Genomic DNA, 18,099 nt, shown 5'->3' on the forward strand with positions numbered 1-18,099 from the left:
GGGGAAGGTCTCTTATTTCTTGAGGTGATAGGTGATGGATTTCCATACTTAGCAGTGTTTTTTGTCCCAAGTCATGATCTTTGACTAGAAGATCAGCACAACAGAAGGTTTATTCTATCTTTTCCTTGAAATATCAGTTCCAGGTCTCACTTCCCTTGGCCCAGTTAATGTACTAATTTTTCAATTGAAAAACAGTGATAGGTTAGGGATGGTAGAATTACCACAACTGTAACTTCATAAAACATGAAATATCATGTCAAAGGATAAATACAGATTAGACCAAAGAGGGGAAGATAGATATAGCAGGGCTTTGTGAGACCTGTCAAGGGAAAGCTATTTTCTCTTGCCAACACATAGCCATTTTTATAAATCCATTTTTATTCACTCTTTCTTTGATTGTTTTTAATTTGCTGTTACATGATGTTATTGGGCTAGTCAATCACATTAATAATAGTATCAAAGGCTATCTAAAGATGTAGGTTGACACAGTGGTCTCTCTGACCATTGTCCACTCTCACCAGGTGGTGGTTTGAATAGAATAGATGGCCCCCAATATATTCAATTGTTTGTGGTTTGCATCTGCTGGCTACCTGGCTGGAGGCAATGTCACTGGGTGGATCTTAAGTTGTGGTGAAGGGTTTCTGATTTCAATCTGAAGATATGCAAAGTATGCCTAGCTGGAGTTCCTGAAGTGTGCTGTGGCTTCTGACCTTTAGGCTTGTGCTTCTCTCTCTGTCTGCTTGGGCCTATGAAGGCAGGCCAGCTTCTTCTGCCATTATGGAACTTCCCCTGGATCTGTAAGCTTCAATAAATCCCTTCCTCCATAACTGTGCCTGGTCTGGAAGTTCATCTCAGTGAACCTGAAGCTGTCTGCTACACACCCCATGGATGTTTTCCTTTGCAGTGGTCCCTTCAGCCATTGGTCACTCTTACCCTTGACAGTGCCTTATTTTGCCTTGTAATATACTCCACCTATCTTCTACATTACACTTTGGGTGTCTTGTCCAGATTCTTTCAACAGAGAGCCCAAAGACTAAGGTGTGGAGTGAAGACCAGTGTGAGATACCTGAAACATATTAGGCATTTGGAACATACCCATTTCTGGAGCTATTACCAGCCTCTAAACATGGACATATTTTCTTTTTATTTACTTGCAAGCAGATAGTAAGGGGGGGTGGTGGAGAAAATGGGCATGCCATGGCTTCTAGCCAGTATAAACAAACTCAAGATGCATGTACCACTTTGTGCACCTACTATATGTGGGTACTGGGGAATTGAACCCTGGGTCATTAAGGCAGCAAGTGCCTTAACCACTGACCCATCTTTCCTGCCCAAAACATGGATATATTTTCTTAGGCAATGCAAAACAACATAAACCCTAAAGTATCTCCCAACATTCCTATCATAGATGGGTAAGTATTGGAAGATACTTAGGTACTCATTTTCCAAAATTCAAAATTTCCACTTGAAAACTTGAATTTTACCACTGGCAGCAAATGTCGGTGATTTTCCTTGAAGCCAAGGCTTACTCCTTTCATTTTTGAGAACGTGTTGGCCACCTACCTAAGTCTAATTGCTCTATGGCTTGTCCTGTCACTAGTTCTCTGGAGTGAACTAGTTCCCACGAGCATTCTGTAAAAGAGCATTCAGCTGCACCTCGAGTCGTCCAGTCAGTGCTGACCCAGGAGCAGCCCTGTGCCTCTGGGTGCTGCAGGGGACTTTGCAACCACTTCCTGCTCTATCACACACAGTACGGTAGATGACTCCATAGCTGTGTGAGTGACTTTCACTGTTCCATCAAGCAGGAGGTTGACCGAGAACCTGGTATTTTGATTAACTTATTCATTCCACATGAAGAGCACAAGGAGGGCTCATATGGCATGGTGCCGCTGCCCTCCTGTCTTCCCGCCAAGGCATGTCACCATGACCTTGAGCCGTCCCCGAAAATATGGCCCAGTTAATCCAATATTAACTGCTGGGATAAAAGATATGGTTCTGGGCTGGGATGTAGCTCAGTTGGTAGACTGCTTGCCACGAAGCCCCTGGGTTGGGCCCTTGGAGCACTGTATAAAGTGGGAGTGTTGGTGTGTGCCTGTGATCCCAGCACTGAGGCCCTGGAGGCAAGGAGGATCAGAAGTTCAAGGTCAACCTCTGCCACGTAGTGAGTTTGACGCCAGCCTGGGCCACATGAGACCCTATCTTTCAGCAGTTTGGATACTTTACTTGCCTTATTGCCAGTCATTAACATAAGAGAAGATCCTCTTTGAGTCTGTGGTGCTAATACTGTCTGATGCAGGGTGAGCAGGTCTCAGAGCTGAGCATGTCCTTCAGTAATGTTACCCAGGTCTGTCATGCAATGTAACTGGGTTTTGGGGTGTGATTCTCTCTAGCCAGTGCAATGTAATGGACTCTGAATGACATTTCACTGATTTTTATACTTTTTTTTTTTTCAGGGAAAAGCTGCTACATAAATTGCTTTGGTTTATCACACATTATGTTTCAAATTTTTAAATTCCTTTCTCTTTGAACAGTGGATCTGAAAATGATGTCTCAGATTGGCTGGCCCCATAGCACCTCTCACAAATCCATAGTTCGCCGTCAGGAAGTGTGCCTTGCTATTTCTTCCCGGGATTTACACCTCCCGTCGTCGTCTGCCTCCGTCTCAGTGCTCTGCTTGATGGCAACTGCTTCGAGCATGATTTCACACAGTTTGTGACTTGGGATTTCATCTCTTCTCTGATTTCTTCAGAATAGAACTGGTGTCATCACCTGCTTTCTTTGCTGTTTTGGGATGGTTTCCAGAAGGAGAGGAGGCGGTGCCAATAGTACATGAGTATTTTCAACCTAAGAGTCACCAAAGGATGGTTTTTTGGAAATAAATGTTTAACTGTGTTGGAACACAAACACAGAAAAGAGCACAAATCATGAGCATATAGCTTGATTAATTTTCACACAGGAAACACCTACGCAGGCATCACTAGGCCAAGAAATGGGCCAAAGGTAGCTCTCTAGGAGGCTACATCACAACCTCATTCCTGTCAACCTCCTTTCCTGCTGATTGCTAACATAAATTAGCTTGGCCAGCTTTTGGATTCTTATAAATTAAATAATCTACTTGTTATTGTCTTCCCATGTAACTGGCTTGTTTTGTTTAACACTGCTGTTGAGAATCACTCTGTTGTGGATATTGCAATACAATTTATTATTTCTCCACTGGTAAATATTTGGGGCTTTCATGACTGTAGCTACTCTGAACATACTTGAAGTTGACCTGGGCAGAGACACATGTGTTTTAAGTATATACCAAAGAGTGGAACTTGTGGATCACAGGGTATACACTTATTTATCTTTAGCAGATACGGCCAAGTTCTCCAAGGCAGTTTCCTTTTAAATTAATCTTGCTGGATATACTGTATTCTATCTAGTATGTTGGCCATTGCATAATCTTTTTGGAGGGACCCTCTTATTTGATAACCACACCTATTATGGGGGAAATATTTTCTTAGAGATATGGAAGAGGATTCTATAAATTTTCGATATGGACTTAAAAAAACATATGTATGGCAAATACATTTTCCCACCTTTTTTACTTTCTTTGAGGTATTTGGTTTTGATTATCCCAAGTCTGTACTTATAACATCTTTTTATTTGTTTTTAAGACAAGGTTTTGATCTATAACACCAATCAGCCTTGAACTTACAATCCTCCTGCATCAGTGCTTGGAATACAGGCATGAATCAGCATACCCAGATAAATAATTTCTTTGATAATACAGTGACGTTCAATCTTAGAAATTCTTTCCTACACAAAAATCATAAAGATGCCTTCTTGTGTTCCTGCTTCTATTTCCTCTCTTACACTTGGAGCTACAATTCCTCCTGAATCTATCCTTGCATGTGGACTGAGGCTGCAGTCAAGATGAATTCTGTTTGTATGGCTATCTAATAAACCCCACACCTTTCATTGGGATAACCACCCTTCTTCACAACAGTTTAGTGTCATTCCTGTCATAAATCAAGTTGCCTTCCTTTACAGAATGAGAGAGGTGAGGAGAGAAGGAAGAGGAGAAAAGAGAAAGGAGGAAAAATGGAGACAATAAAGAAATTTTAATTCATTTAAGCTAACTAAAAGATATTCAAGGGAGAAAACATAAATGAGTCATCACTGAACTGGATGCAAAAACATTGTGTTAAAACTTTTATTTATTTGCAAGCAGAGGTATGAGGGAGAAAGAGATAGAGAGAGGGAGAGAATGAATAGGCATGCCAGGGCCTCTTGCCACTGCAAATGAACTCCAGATGCATGTGCCACTTTTTGTGCATCTGGCTTTATGTTGGTGCTGGGGAGTTGAACCTGGGTCATCAGGCTTTGCTAGCAAGCACCTTTATACCACTGTGCCATCTTTCCACCTCCTAAAATATATTTTTTCAGGGGGTTGGAGAGATGGCTTGGTGGTTAAGTACTTGCCTGTGAAGCCTAAGGACCTCGGTTCGAGGCTCAATTCCCCAGGACCCACGTTAGCCAGATGCACAAGCGGGCACACTCGTCTGGAGTTCGTTTGCAGTGGCTAGAAGCCCTGCCGCGTCCATTTTCTGCCTCTCTCTGCCTCTTCCTCTGTCTGTCACTCTCAAATAAACAATAAACAAAAAAAAATTTTTAAATAAATATTTTTTCAGGGCTGAAAGGAGAGGTAAGTCTTTAAGTTGAAAAGTCCTACCATTATCCAAGAAGTATAAATGAATAGAAGAGCTAGACCTAAAATGAAAATTTAACATTACCACAGATAATGTGCTGACATAAAACAGATTCCCGAGGGAGGTGATATAGCTAAATTAGAAAGGAGTGAGAATCAGATCGGCATTGAGTTCTGGCTATCAGTAACAGATGCCAGGGATCAGGGCACGGCCTTTGAAGTTTCAAGGGCAAGTTGAGCTTCTAGCTAAAGTTATATATTCAGGTCAACCGTGAGGGCTTCAAAAGGCTCTAGTAGTTTACTCTCGGAGCACTGTTTTGAAGCTGGTATTTGAGAATACTCCACAGCATATAATATTGCAAATAAAAAAAGTAAGTGAATATGAGGTACAAGGAATTAAAGGCAGGAGGAAGGAAGGAAGGGAGAGAAAGAAGGAGGTAGAGAGGGACACTCAGTGTTTCCAAATATACACCCATCTGGAAACATACGAATTCCGAGTAGAAAGTGTGAAAACTTTAGAATGCCTTCAAGAAGCTTGGCTGAATTTCAGAACAGACAGAATAATTAAGAAGCTAGAAGCTTTTAGGAATGTGGTAGGACGTGAACTCTTCTAGTGAAGAGAAAAGAATATTTGGAAGTTCCAGGGGAAATTTTTTTTTTTTTTTTGGTTTTTCGAGGTAAGGTCTCACTCTGGCTCAGGCTGACCTGGAATTCACTATGGAGTCTCAGGGTGGCCTTGAACTCTCGGAGATCCTCCTACCTCTGCCTCCCGAGTGCTGGGATTAAAGGCGTGCACCACCACGCCCGGCGGAAATTATTTTTAAAGGATTCCTGATCTAATTAAGTGAGTTAAAGATATATATGGCATGACTTAAAGATAAATGAGGTTTAGGGCTTCAGAGATGGCTCAGTAATTAAGGTGCTTGAATGCAATGCCTAATTACCCAGTTCACCTCCCCAGAATTCACTGTAAAGCCAGATGCACAAAGTGACACATGCATCTTGAATTTGTTTGCAGTGGCTGGAGGCCCTGGTGCATCTATTCTCTCTGCCTCTCTTCTCTCTGCTTGCAAATAAATAATAAATAAATAAATAAATAAATAAATAAATAAATAAATGTAAAGATGCATGAGTATTAAGGCTGGAGAGGTGGTTCAGCTGTTAAAGGAACTTGCTTGCACAGCCTGATGACTGGGGTGTTTTACTTTCCCAGTACCCATGTAAAAACACAGGGTAGCACGTGCATTTGAAGTTCATTTGCAATGGCAGAGAGGCTCTGGTGTGCTCATTCTCTCCCTCCTCTCTCCCCCTTTCTCGCTCTCTGTCTCTTTCTTCTTGCAAATAAATAATAAAAATATTTTAGCCATATGTGATGAAGAGCTGGCTTAGTGGTTAAGGTTCTTGCCTGCAAAGCCTGAGAACTCATGTTCGAATCTCCAGGTCCCACATAAGCCAGACACAAAGTGATGCAAGCGCACAATGTTGCACATGTGCACAAGGGGCATATGCGTCTGGAGTTCGTTTGCACTGGCTGTAGGTCCTGCATGCCCATTTTCTCTGTCTCTCTGTCTCTGTCTCTGTCTCTCTCTCTCTCTCTCTCTCTCTCTCTCTCTCTCTCTCTCTCTCAAATAAATACAAATCCACCTAATCTTCAGGTTAAGAGCTTTATTCTTTGTGGGTCACGAAGTTGTGGCATGAAACCTGCATGAAAGAAATATTGTTAATGATTGTATAAGGAAAGTCTTTGTGCAATGATAATAATACAAATACTCTTGGAGATAGGGTCTCATATGGTCAAGGCTGGCCTTGAATTTCCTGTATTGCCAAGGGTGATATTAAATCCCGATATTCCTGCCTCCATCTCCCAAGTGCTGAGATTACAGTTGTGCACCACCACAACTCACAAATACCTTTGATTTATTTGCAACTTAGAGATAACACTAAGAAGCGTTATGAATACAGACCAGAGCATAATGGTTACCAATTCTGAGAATAGAAAGCTTGTCCCGGAGAAAGAATTGAAGAGACAGATATCATTGGTTTAGAAAGTAGGATAGCAACATATGCTGTCTACATTTGATGCTACTGGAAAGAAAGCTTTTAGGGCATCACAGGCGTATGTGGTGATATAACTACACCAATTTTGAAGTACAGAGGACTGGTTATATGAGCTACTACCTCACCTGTCAAAGAAGAGAGCTAATAAGTAGATTCTCTAAAACTGACAGTTTGGGAAAATTGCGGTAAGAAAATTTCTTTCAGTGATAGACTAACCATTAGAAGCAAAGTACAAATGGTAAAAATACTCGCCTCTGGGGAGAGGAGACTTCATTTTTGATCATGTAAATGTGTAACTGGTGAAAACAAGCTGCACGTTCAAAGATATGTGATGTCAATTTGGATGATTTCCAGAAATGCAAATGTAATTTGACACTAGAACATTTATTAAACCTTATCACTACATTAAGAGATTAAAAAGGAATAATAATCATCATCTCAGGAAAATTCAGTGAAACTCAACAACTACTTGTGACTCTAAAACTAGGAATTACAGGGAAAATCCTTCTGAAAAAGTTACAAATGTGCTAGAGGCATGAATCAAGCACTGTCACTTTCACCTTTTCCACCCAGCAATTTGTCTGTTTAACATTTCAGTGATTGACTAAACATGTAGGAAAAAAAAAAAAAGGTAAAAGTGGGGGAAAAATTCATATCACTTACACCCCACACGGGAAAGTTAAATGATTTCCTTCCAAAGCAGAAGTGAAAAAGCTCCCACCACGTCAGGTCACAGTTGTTCTAGAAGTTCCACCCTACATAATACCACAGGGAAAAGAAATGGAAATGGACTGTCATTATTCAAGCCTCATCCACACAGATAGTCAGTCATCTGAAACTGCAGACAAGAAGAACACTTAACGAGATTGCTGCAGGTAACATTATATTTCTCTACCTTTCAAAAACATATATATACATATATATATATGATAGCTAGGGATTAGCTAAACTTTTCAATCAAAAATTATAAAATTTGATTTACAGATATAAGATAACATACTATTTATAGTTAATAAGGGCACTATTTACAAGCTACAAGTCTTTTAAAGATTTATAGAGTTAATGTGGCTTCAGTAACAATTTCAGCAAGTTTCACTGTGTGGGATTTGATAAATTGCTGGAGCAATTGATATAGAAGTACAAAAGGAAAGTCTGTTTTAAAAATACCAGAAAAAGAACTACTAGTTCTACTTCTAGGTAATGTGCATACTTATGTAACAAATACTGTATATGCAAAGATTCACAGTAGTCTTGTTTGCAATAGCTACAATTTAAAACAAAAGAAATTACAAATATAAAGAACATTTATGGCTATCAATAATAGACTATACAAATAAATTTTACTATATTCATTTAATGGGGTTCCATATAGTAATAAAATGTCAATAAATTACAGCTACATTGATTAAGTTGAGTAAATATTAAAAGTATAGGGGCTGGAGAAATGGCTTAGCAGTAAAGTCACTTGCCTGTAAAGCCTCAGGATCCAGGGTTCATTCCCCAGGACTCACGTGAGCCATGTATACAGGCGGCACGTGCGTCTGGAGTTCGTTAGCAGTGGCTGGAGGCCCTGGCATGCCCATTCTGTATCTGTGTCTTCCTCTCTTTTTCCCTTCTCCCTCTCTCTCTAATAAAAATAAACAAAATATTTAATAAATTAAAGCATAATGTTTAATGAAAAAAGAAAATTGTGGATAAAGAGATTCATTTTTTCCCTATAAATTTCTCCAAAACAAAATTTATAACACATTTATTATATATAAAGGGTTAAGATTAATTTTGGGATTACTAACATGCAGTCTGGTTAGTGGTTGCTTCAGGTTGATGGGTTGCGATGTAGAGAGGGAACCAGGACTATAGAGAGAAACTGAAGGCATGGGGAAAATGGTCCATTTTTAAAATTGACCACAAAACCCATGGGAACTCAGGTTTTTTTTTGTTTGTTTGTTTGTTTGTTTTTAAGAGTACATGCAGGGGCTGAGGATGTCACTCAGTTTGCAAAGTGCTGGCCCTGTAAACATGAGGTTATGAGTTCTGATTCCCAGCACCCATGGAAAAGCCAGGCGGCTGTAGCCTCCACATGCATTCCCCCCTCCCCCCCCACACACAAAAAGATATGAGAATAAATTGAAAAACAGAATGCATGCATAGGCCATTGCTCACAGAAGATCCTGCTCATCACCATTTCTTTCCTCCCCAGAGACAATTACTATTCTAATCAAATATTACATACATGTGGGTATATAAATGACGCAAAGAATTGCACCACATGCCTTCAACTTGGCATTCACAGTACCATGTGCAGCCCGCTTGTTTAAACTCATATGTTTTCAGTAACTATAGGTAAACACCCTATTGTTCCCATTTTTTTAAAAGTAGGACTCAAAATTCAAAGTTCAGAGAAGCCCAAGGAGCACAGCCACTCAAATCCACCTGTGAGGAGTGCAGTAGCGATGGGAGCGGAGCCTCTATACTGTGTTACCTTCCTTGGGGTTCCATTTTATTCCTTCTAGCAGGTGAACAGACCTTGATTTCCAAAGGTTCCTTGTTCTTACAAAACAAAAATACCAAGAACATCCTTGAGCAAGACTCTTTGTACCCATATCTAAGTGTCTGCATTTTCATTAGATCCAGCCAGGTTGCTCTCCTCATTCATACCCATACACTCAGATCTTTAGTATTTTGTCAATTCCTGAGGTGTGTGAAATGGTATTTCAATTTAATTTACATTCCACTGATTTTTAAAAATTTTTTTTTTATTATTTATTTATTTGAGAGCGACAGACACAGAGAGAAAGACAGATAGAGGGAGAGAGAGAGAGAATGGGCGCACCAGGGCTTCCAGCCTCTGCAAACGAACTCCAGACGCATGTGCCCCCTTGTGCATCTGGCTAACGTGGGACCTGGGGAACCGAGCCTCGAACCAGGGTCCTTAGGCTTCACAGGCAAGCGCTTAACCACTAAGCCATCTCTCTAGCCCTCCACTGATTTTTTTAATGATGCTAACATTCCCCTCACTTGGGTTTACTTTTCTGCGAATTACCCAGTGAAATTCTTTGTCTGTTTCTATGAATGACTTATCAAATTTGTGTTGCTTGAATTTCCTTCCTGGTTGGTGTGTGATGCTTAGAAATATTAGATAAAAAGAAGTCATCAGTGTTATAAATATCTTTTCTCAGTCTACAGCTGGCTTCTTACTGTTGTGTTTGATATCATTGTGATACCAAACATTTATTTTTACTTTTTTTAGAGAGAGTGAGAGAGAGAGTCAGAGACAGAGCGAGAGAGAGGATTGACATACCAGGGCCTCAGCCTCTGAAATAGAACTCCACACGCTTGTGCCACCTAATGGGAATTTACAACCTTGTGCTTGCTTCACCTTTGTGTGTCTGGCTAATGTGGGATCTGGAGAGTCAAACATAGGTCCTTAGGCTTTGCAGGCAAGCCCCTTAACCACTAAGCCGTCTCTCCAGCCCTACAAGACATTTTTAATTGAACATATATGTTCATGTACTAGTCTTTCCCTTGGGAGTTCATGGTTATTTTTCAAGAAAAACATAACTATATGCATATACATATTTATTTTTTACTTTCAGAAAACTACCAAGTTGTCTTCCAGACTTCTCATTCATTTTCTCACCAAAATGATGAGATCTGTGAGCATACAGATGCCAAAATTACCAGAGTGGATGTTACATGGATTCTTCTCCTACGTTACTACATACATCTGCAAAGAATTAATAATATGAGCAAACTGCTAGGTGGGTATTGATGTGTTAAAGAGAGATCACATTACTACTCAGGTCTCTTGTCATGTTTCTTACTTAGAATTATAAAATAATTTTTTGCTATCTTTCTGAGCAATCTCTTATCAGAAGACAAGTTTTAGAGTCTCCTAAGCTAGGATACATGGTCCTTTGGCTGGAATAGTATTTCAGTGTATTTGGTTTCCTTAGATATTCTACATATCTTTTTCATAAAAAATGCTTAAAACATGTGACAGAAGCATCCAGAGGCTTCCCAAGACTGCCAAAGTGGTCCATGGCTCACACAGCTAACAACCAGTGACAGCTTATAAAACAGATAAAATGAAATTTGCCCTTGGGAAAAATGTTCCAGGATATAACATGCAAAACAGGAGAAATGCGTGGCTTTAGGAGGAATATTTAATTATATGGATTTTAAAAAATTAAAATCTAAAGAATATCCAGAAAAACTGGTAAAATCTGCTTTACACCAGCCCTTCTTATGAGCTTGTTGTCATACATACTATCATGACTTGTGTCCTTGAAATTGGAGGTGTTCCACACCCAGCAATTGCCTTCAACTAATGAGGTAGGGAGTGATAAATATATCCACATTCCAACTCCTGTCTCCCATTTGGACAGTTCTCTAGTTTTTGTTTTATTTTGCTTTGCTTTGTTTTGTTTTTCCCAGAAGGCCTTCATCAGGACTGAGCTCTCCTTGCCTAAAGGCCTAGTCAACTCATGTATCACTACCCCTTCTTAGTGCTTTTTCTTTTTCCCTGCCCGACTTTCCCAGTCTCTTACTTGTACTTCTTGAGATGATTTTCAGATAAATCACCTGAACCCCAATTCCTTCTTCATGTTTATATTGTGGGGAGCCTCCAATAAGACAAGTGGACAGGCTAGATGGTGCAGTTGTCATACAACTGCCTCTGAATTTCTTTCCTTCCAGTGGCAATCAGCAGTTCATTAGCATATAAATTCTGCGGAAGATGGGGCAATCACTAGCTGGTAGAGGACTTGATTTGTAAGCCAAACCTGATATTGAGACTTTTTTCATCATTAACATAAAGGTTTTTTTGTTTGTTTTTTCCCTTAAGCATCTGCCACGCCAGTATCTGGGATTTCTTTACCTGATGATACGCTTCTCACGTCTCTATACAACTCGGGGCTGATATTACGCCAAAAAGAAATGCATTTGTTTCTTAAAAAATACTTACAACTCTATTCATCTTCTTGTATTGAAGAATTTCCAAAAGAGCTTTATCAAGGTTTGGAAAATATCCTCACTTCAGAAAGACCCTTATATGAATCAACAAGCAAGGTAAAGTTCAAAAAGATTTACCTGTGTGAAATGTCCCAGAAACACCCACCTATTTCACAAGGGAGCCAGTTAGTACCTGTGACAAAAAGATATCGCATCTACCCAGAGTTCTTCCGGGGCTTGTGTCTGTTGTGCTGTGTAGACAGGCCAATCCAACAGCCTGGAGTTTCAGGATGTTTCCCGGTTCAAAAGTTCTGTCATGTCCTTGCTGGTCTCCAGATTTTATTGGGTATTTCTATATTCCTGGAGAGAACATCTTTCAAGAAGTTGCTTTCTCAAGAAGTAATACAAATTTAAGTACCATATTATAATGAAGCTAGCCTGAGTGTTTAAACTACAATCCCACCTCCACAGCTTTGTTTTAAATGTTCATAAAATTCATTGTGTATATGTATTACAGTGGTATGAATAGATCACAAAGGTAAAAGTTTTAAACAAATCAAAACTTGGGGGACTTTTCATTCGTAAAAGTACTATTAAATTTGATGTACTTTTCCAAAAAGAAGACTTTTAACATATCTTATTGACAAGTAATAAAAAGGTGAATATAATAGAGTTTTAACAATTAAATGCCAGATGTGGTGGTATACACCTGTAATCCCAGTGTTGGGAGAGTGAAGGCAAGAAGGTCCCTGGGCCTTGCTGCCTGACAGTTTATCTGAATCAGTGAGCTCCAGGCTACTGAGAGACCCTGTCTCAAAAACTGGGGACAGTGTTCCTGAGGAATGTTACTACATATTTATTACATTAATAAATCCATTCACTTTTATAAAATTATTTCAAAATTAGAAAAAAAAATCTAGTCATTGATTTTGAATGAACTCTACTTGAACCTAGCCATTTAGCACTTTACTTTTTCTGACTTGCTTGTATTAGACATGCCCATGTTTCCGTTACTAATGCTACCAGAGAAGAGCTCTTTAACAGGACTTGTTCTGCAACCCTTATGCGTCTCATCCTATCTCAATGTAGCAGTTTTATATTTTGGCAGGAAATGATATTTAGAAAAAATATTCTTGAACATTTCCTGTCCATGCAGTCAAGAGACTTAGATGTTTGTTAATATATTGTGTCTTTAAAAAGTGTAGATGTGAAGCCAGGCGTGGTGGCGCATGCTTTTAATCCCAGCACTTGGGAGGGAGAGGTAGGAGGATCACTGTGAGTTCAAGGCCACCCTGAGACTACAGAGTGAATTCCAGGGCAGCTTGGGCTAGAGTCAGACCCTATCTCAAAAAACCAAAAAAAAAAAAAAAAAAAAAAAAAAAGGTAGATGTTGGATGGAGAGATGGCTTAGCAGTTAAGGTACCTGCCTACAAAACCAAAAGACCCAGGTTCAATTCCCTAGGACCCAGACAAGCCAGATGCACAAAGTGGCACATCTGGAGTTCATTTGCAGTGGCTAGAGGCCCTGGAATGCCTATTCTCTCTCTGTTTTGCAAATAAATAAATTTAAAAAAATTAAAAAGTGCGATACGTGATGATGGCACATATCTGTAATCCCAGCACTCAGGAGACTGAAACAGATTGTGAATTATAGGCCAACCTAGACTACATGGTGAGACATTGTCAATAAAATTTTTAAAAATATGTAAGGAATTTTTAAGAACTCAGTTAAAGCCACCACATGGGTACTTATAGTCCCAGCATTCAGGAGGCAAAGCAGAAGGGTCATGAGTTTGAGGCCAGCCTATGCTGTAAAATAAAACTATGTCTCACATGCAAACAAAAGACAAAGAAATAAACAAAGATATAGCTCGATTAAAGAGATGATTTCCAGTTGTAGTTAAGGAATCATCTCTGGTGTCATATACTAGACTCACTTAGGAAGAGTTTTCAGATGATTTCCACATATTTCCCAGAAACTAGGATGTTGGATTCTAGTTATTTTGGGAATTAAAAGAGTAAGATTTAGTTAAAAAAATACATACTTTGGGAGCTGGGGTTATGGTTGAGTGGATAAGTGCACTTGCTACACAAGCATGAGGGCCTGAACAGGCCTGATTCACCATGAGCCCAATGCCCGACGCCCATGTGAATAGCTAGCTGGATGTGGTCATGCACAACTGTAACCCCAGTCTTATGGGGAACAGAGACAGAGAGTTGCTGGGACTAGGTGGTCATCCATTCTAACCAAGAAAATGTCAGCTCTGGGTTTAATGAGAGATACTGTCTTTGGGACACATGTGGATGAATGAAAAGAATTGGATATTCAGTGTTCTCCTCTGACCTTCACATGTACACACATGGCATACCTGCATCTGTATGCATGTAAATATACCCCTCCACATCAAATATTACACACACACACACATGCCAAAACTATGCCCACTTCTGAGTCATAAAGTTGACATTGTACGGTACTGTTCTGGATCTACTAATGAGTGGTTTACCTCACAGTGAATTTACCAATCCACTGGATCATCACATGTCTCTTCATAGGGGAAAGGCCCTTAAGGCCTTCCATGAAGAAGCTAACTAAGGATGTTCACTCAACAAATAGTCCAGTTGAAGAAAGAGTAGAACTGTGAATATCCCAAATTACTTTTCCCTAAATCGAGTAACTTTCCCCAAGATGGGAGTGAAAAGTTGGACATGCCGGCAATGTAGTAGGTCCCCAACATGGAAGGAAACAGTAGGTACAGGATAAAATTGTTCCCACCTAACATTGGATTCTGACTAGGAATTGGGATGCTCTTTGAAATTATTGTTGTGGGTTTCAGATCCACTGGCTTCTAATAGTGGACAGGGCATATTGTATGTAATGAGTCAGATGTTGTAAACTAATCCTGGGGCTTCCACCCTATTCTAGAAGTAAATCTAGTAGAGCACACTGATGTTAAAGACAGGTCAGAGGGTGATGCTCCAGAGACACAACTTGGAGTACTTCGTAAAATACGTGTGACATATCGAATGGCAGCCGTGTTCTCACAGTGTTGTTTTCCCTTGTTTACTCTTTTTGATATAATTAGTTTAACACTCTCCCAGGATAATCAGCTCTGGAAATCCTTGTTGCTTGCCTGACAGGTGCAAGCTACCTAATCATGTGTTCGTCTCACTGGGGTGGGCAGCTAACGAGCATAAAGCCTGTTGGAAGTTTTTTTTTTATATAATCTCCAAGCTTGGCTGATTTTTATAATAACGTTTTTGAGCCTTTAATCACTCAGGAGGCTATTTCAATCAAACTCCTTCCATAATTTGATACTTCAACCTGCCTTTCCCCTCCACAAAGAAGTAGGTACTTTACCAGAAGTCATTGCTGTGTGTTGTACCCATCATTTGTGTGTGTCAAGATGATTAGAGTAGTGTGATGGAAAAACAAAGGCACCAAACAAATTACATTAAAGATCCCCACAATAGCAGGTGGTGGAAGCAGCACCCAGCATGGAGCACGCATGCTTTAAAGGCTCCATGCCTTTAACATCTGAGCAAGTTCAAGTTGCTTGTTGTTTATAGGGCTGAGGCAAGCTACCGGTCACAAGGTGGACATATCATTCCATTCCTTTCCAACAATAAAGAAAACACATGAAAAGCACTTGGGAGACAGCTCCACTCATCCATTAGCATATGTAATTCATTGCACCAGCAACCAGATAACATAGCATTTTGCAGATAATGGATAATCTTTACCTCTTTTGATACAGACTTCCATTTTTCATGATTAGGCTCCATGCTAATAGACCCTGAGCACACTGAAGTAGAAGATGCTCAGTTTTTAGTTTTCTAGACTTAGCTAGTGATGCAACATGATGTCTTGGCAAAAAAAAATAATAATAATAATTGTCAGAATTGGGGAATGTTACTTGGATATGAGAAATTATTTTGAATTGATTATTTCATGTCTTTTTTATACTGTCTGACACAGAATTGTTTGTTATGATGCAGAAGGATTTTCACACTCATAATCTTGCTTAGTTCACATTTTGGTCCTGCTTTAAGTATCATAGTGCTAATAAAGTGGATTCTGGTTTTATTGCATTCTTTTATCATAGCCTGTAGGCCATCTTTTAAAACTTTCCCTATTTAGTATTGCCTTTAAATCAAAACATATTTCTTCTCTTATCCACTGACGCATTGAAAGGTCAGTGTCTTTCCCATTCTATTTTCCTTGGACGACTTGTGTCCACAGTGGAATCCTGAGTAAGTTTAGACATAATGGGAGGGACAAAGCCTTTGAGAACCATCAAGCTTTTCTTCCTGGCATTGACTGCTCCTCAGACCTTGTGATGCTCTGAATGTCCAAGAGACAGCAACAGAGGCCGCTTTCCTGCTACCGCACTGAGGCCTTGGGAGTGACTGGGAGTTTATTTTTGAAAATCAGTTGTGTTCCACTGAAGGTTCTTTTGAGACTTGAGACACTGTCATCACTCTTATTTCCTCTCTGGCTAGTCTGTTATTTTGCTGACAAACAGCAACCATGCCTTGCTTTCTTTGCTGCCTCACACAAATAATTAAATAACTGCTGAAATTGCCAATTGCATTCTACACATGCATGTTCCTGGGCTAGTGATCAGGTTTCTTAACAGAAGTTGGGTCAAGATTCATCAACAACTTAAACTTGAAAGACAGCCATGTGTGCTTAAAGTGATGCATTTTAACTTTCCAGTGTGAGAGGTGGAGTCTTATTTTATAAACGGCATCACCATTAGAAAATACATAACAAACTGTAAGCACATCTATTGTATATTTACCAGTGTATAAACCAGAAACCCAGTAGAAGATACTTCTTAGAAACAGTAGGGACCGTGAGACATTTGTAGAGTCCTCAGGGTTTTAAAGCACACTTGTATTTCTGTAAGAAGCTACTCCGTGGTAATCTAGGTGCAGTTTTAAGACCTACCTTCATAAATTAAGCTGAGATGGTTCCCAGAATTTTCTAATGTAACCAGTTAACTTGCCTTAACTTTTGAATGTACTCATGTGGTTTTTCTTTGTTTATCTGTTATTGTTCCCTAGATACGTCGTAACAGTTCAGTGCAGTCTGATATTTCTGTAAAGCTCCCTGCCAGTGTATCTTATGTGAGCATGGCTTCATCAAATACAGCAACACAAGCTTTAAACAAGGAACTTTGCTTTCAGTGGTATATTCCTCCCCTGGACAAACCTCCTACAGACACAGAACCTATGGTAAGTGATATAATGATAAATATTCCATTGAGGGATAAAACTTATGTCCATCATAACTTACACAGAAGTGGGAATCAGCCCTTAATGATTGAATAGAACAGTGATTCTGATTCTAGCAGAGTCTTGAAACTGGGTCAAGCTTTTAAAGGTGGAACAGCTGGTCAATATAGACCTTGACAGAGAACCCTTCCACTTAGGAATTCCTTTGATTGCTTCTTTCTCTAAGAGCCTCAGGCCTTTCTCCATAGGATGCATGACGTATGCAGAGCTTTTCCCACGTTCAGCATTTTTATTTGTCTCTTGCATTGCTCTCCTCTTGCCCTCCCCAGTGCCAACTGTGGTCCCCTCCAGCAGTGCCTCTGGTAACTTCTGTAGCGGCTTGACTCACGTGACCCCTGTCAAGTCAGAAACCTCCTGGGCCTCCCTCTCTTTGTTCCTCAGCACCACTTGGCACACTGTCCCTTCATCCTGTTTCCGTAGGCTGGAATCCTATTACTAAGAGCTCACCAATTATATAGCTCTTCCCACTCAGATAAAGAGAGAAACTCAACCATATCCCTTCCTAAAAATATTCAAAGCCATTTTTCACCTTTCAAAAACACAAGTCATCCTCCAGTATCTGCAAGGGATTGGACCCAGGAGTCCCTAAAGTACCAAAAAGCTATGGATGCTCAAGTCTCTTATAAATAACATATTTGCATATAACCAGTAGATGTTATCAGTATACAATTTTAGTTTTTAATTTTTTTAAAATTTTATTATCTTATGAAAGGTTAAACTCTATATTCCCTCACTCCCTGTACCCTCACTCCACTTTCCCTAAGGGCCCTCTGTCTCCTGGGCTCTGAGTGATGTGTTAGACACGGGCCATCTTGTGGTGGGCAGTTGGTTCTTTTACCTTATTGTGTTGTTGGATTTTGGTTCTCCTCAGTATTCTCTGCCATTTGTAAAATAGAACCGATTCTCCAACCAAGGGGGAGAGAGGAGCTTTGATTAAAGGGGCTAGGAATGGTTCTTTGAGAGACTTTTTGGTGTGTATGCTCACTCTTGTTATCCAGAGAGCTGTGAGAAGTTCCTGGCAATGGAGTACAGACTTGGTTTTCAGCACCATATATGAACATGAGACTCTAAGTGGGTCTCATGTTCAATCATAG

At 39.9% G+C, this 18,099-nt stretch overlaps 1 protein-coding gene across 1 annotated transcript in view; it reads left to right on the plus strand.

Annotated features, from left to right (window-relative positions):
- Nucleotides 1–18,099, plus strand: part of Cfap54 (cilia and flagella associated protein 54) — a 290,039-nt gene that overhangs the window by 220,214 nt on the left and 51,726 nt on the right. Inside the window, exons 62-64 of the mRNA XM_045152254.1 lie at nucleotides 10,348–10,512; nucleotides 11,598–11,821; nucleotides 16,775–16,945. Coding sequence (XP_045008189.1) covers nucleotides 10,348–10,512; nucleotides 11,598–11,821; nucleotides 16,775–16,945 — 560 coding nt within the window. The remainder of the gene's footprint in view (nucleotides 1–10,347; nucleotides 10,513–11,597; nucleotides 11,822–16,774; nucleotides 16,946–18,099) is intronic.

The sequence above is a fragment of the Jaculus jaculus genome, chromosome 6 (assembly GCF_020740685.1).
Source record: "Jaculus jaculus isolate mJacJac1 chromosome 6, mJacJac1.mat.Y.cur, whole genome shotgun sequence".
Classification (NCBI taxonomy): domain Eukaryota; kingdom Metazoa; phylum Chordata; class Mammalia; order Rodentia; family Dipodidae; genus Jaculus; species Jaculus jaculus.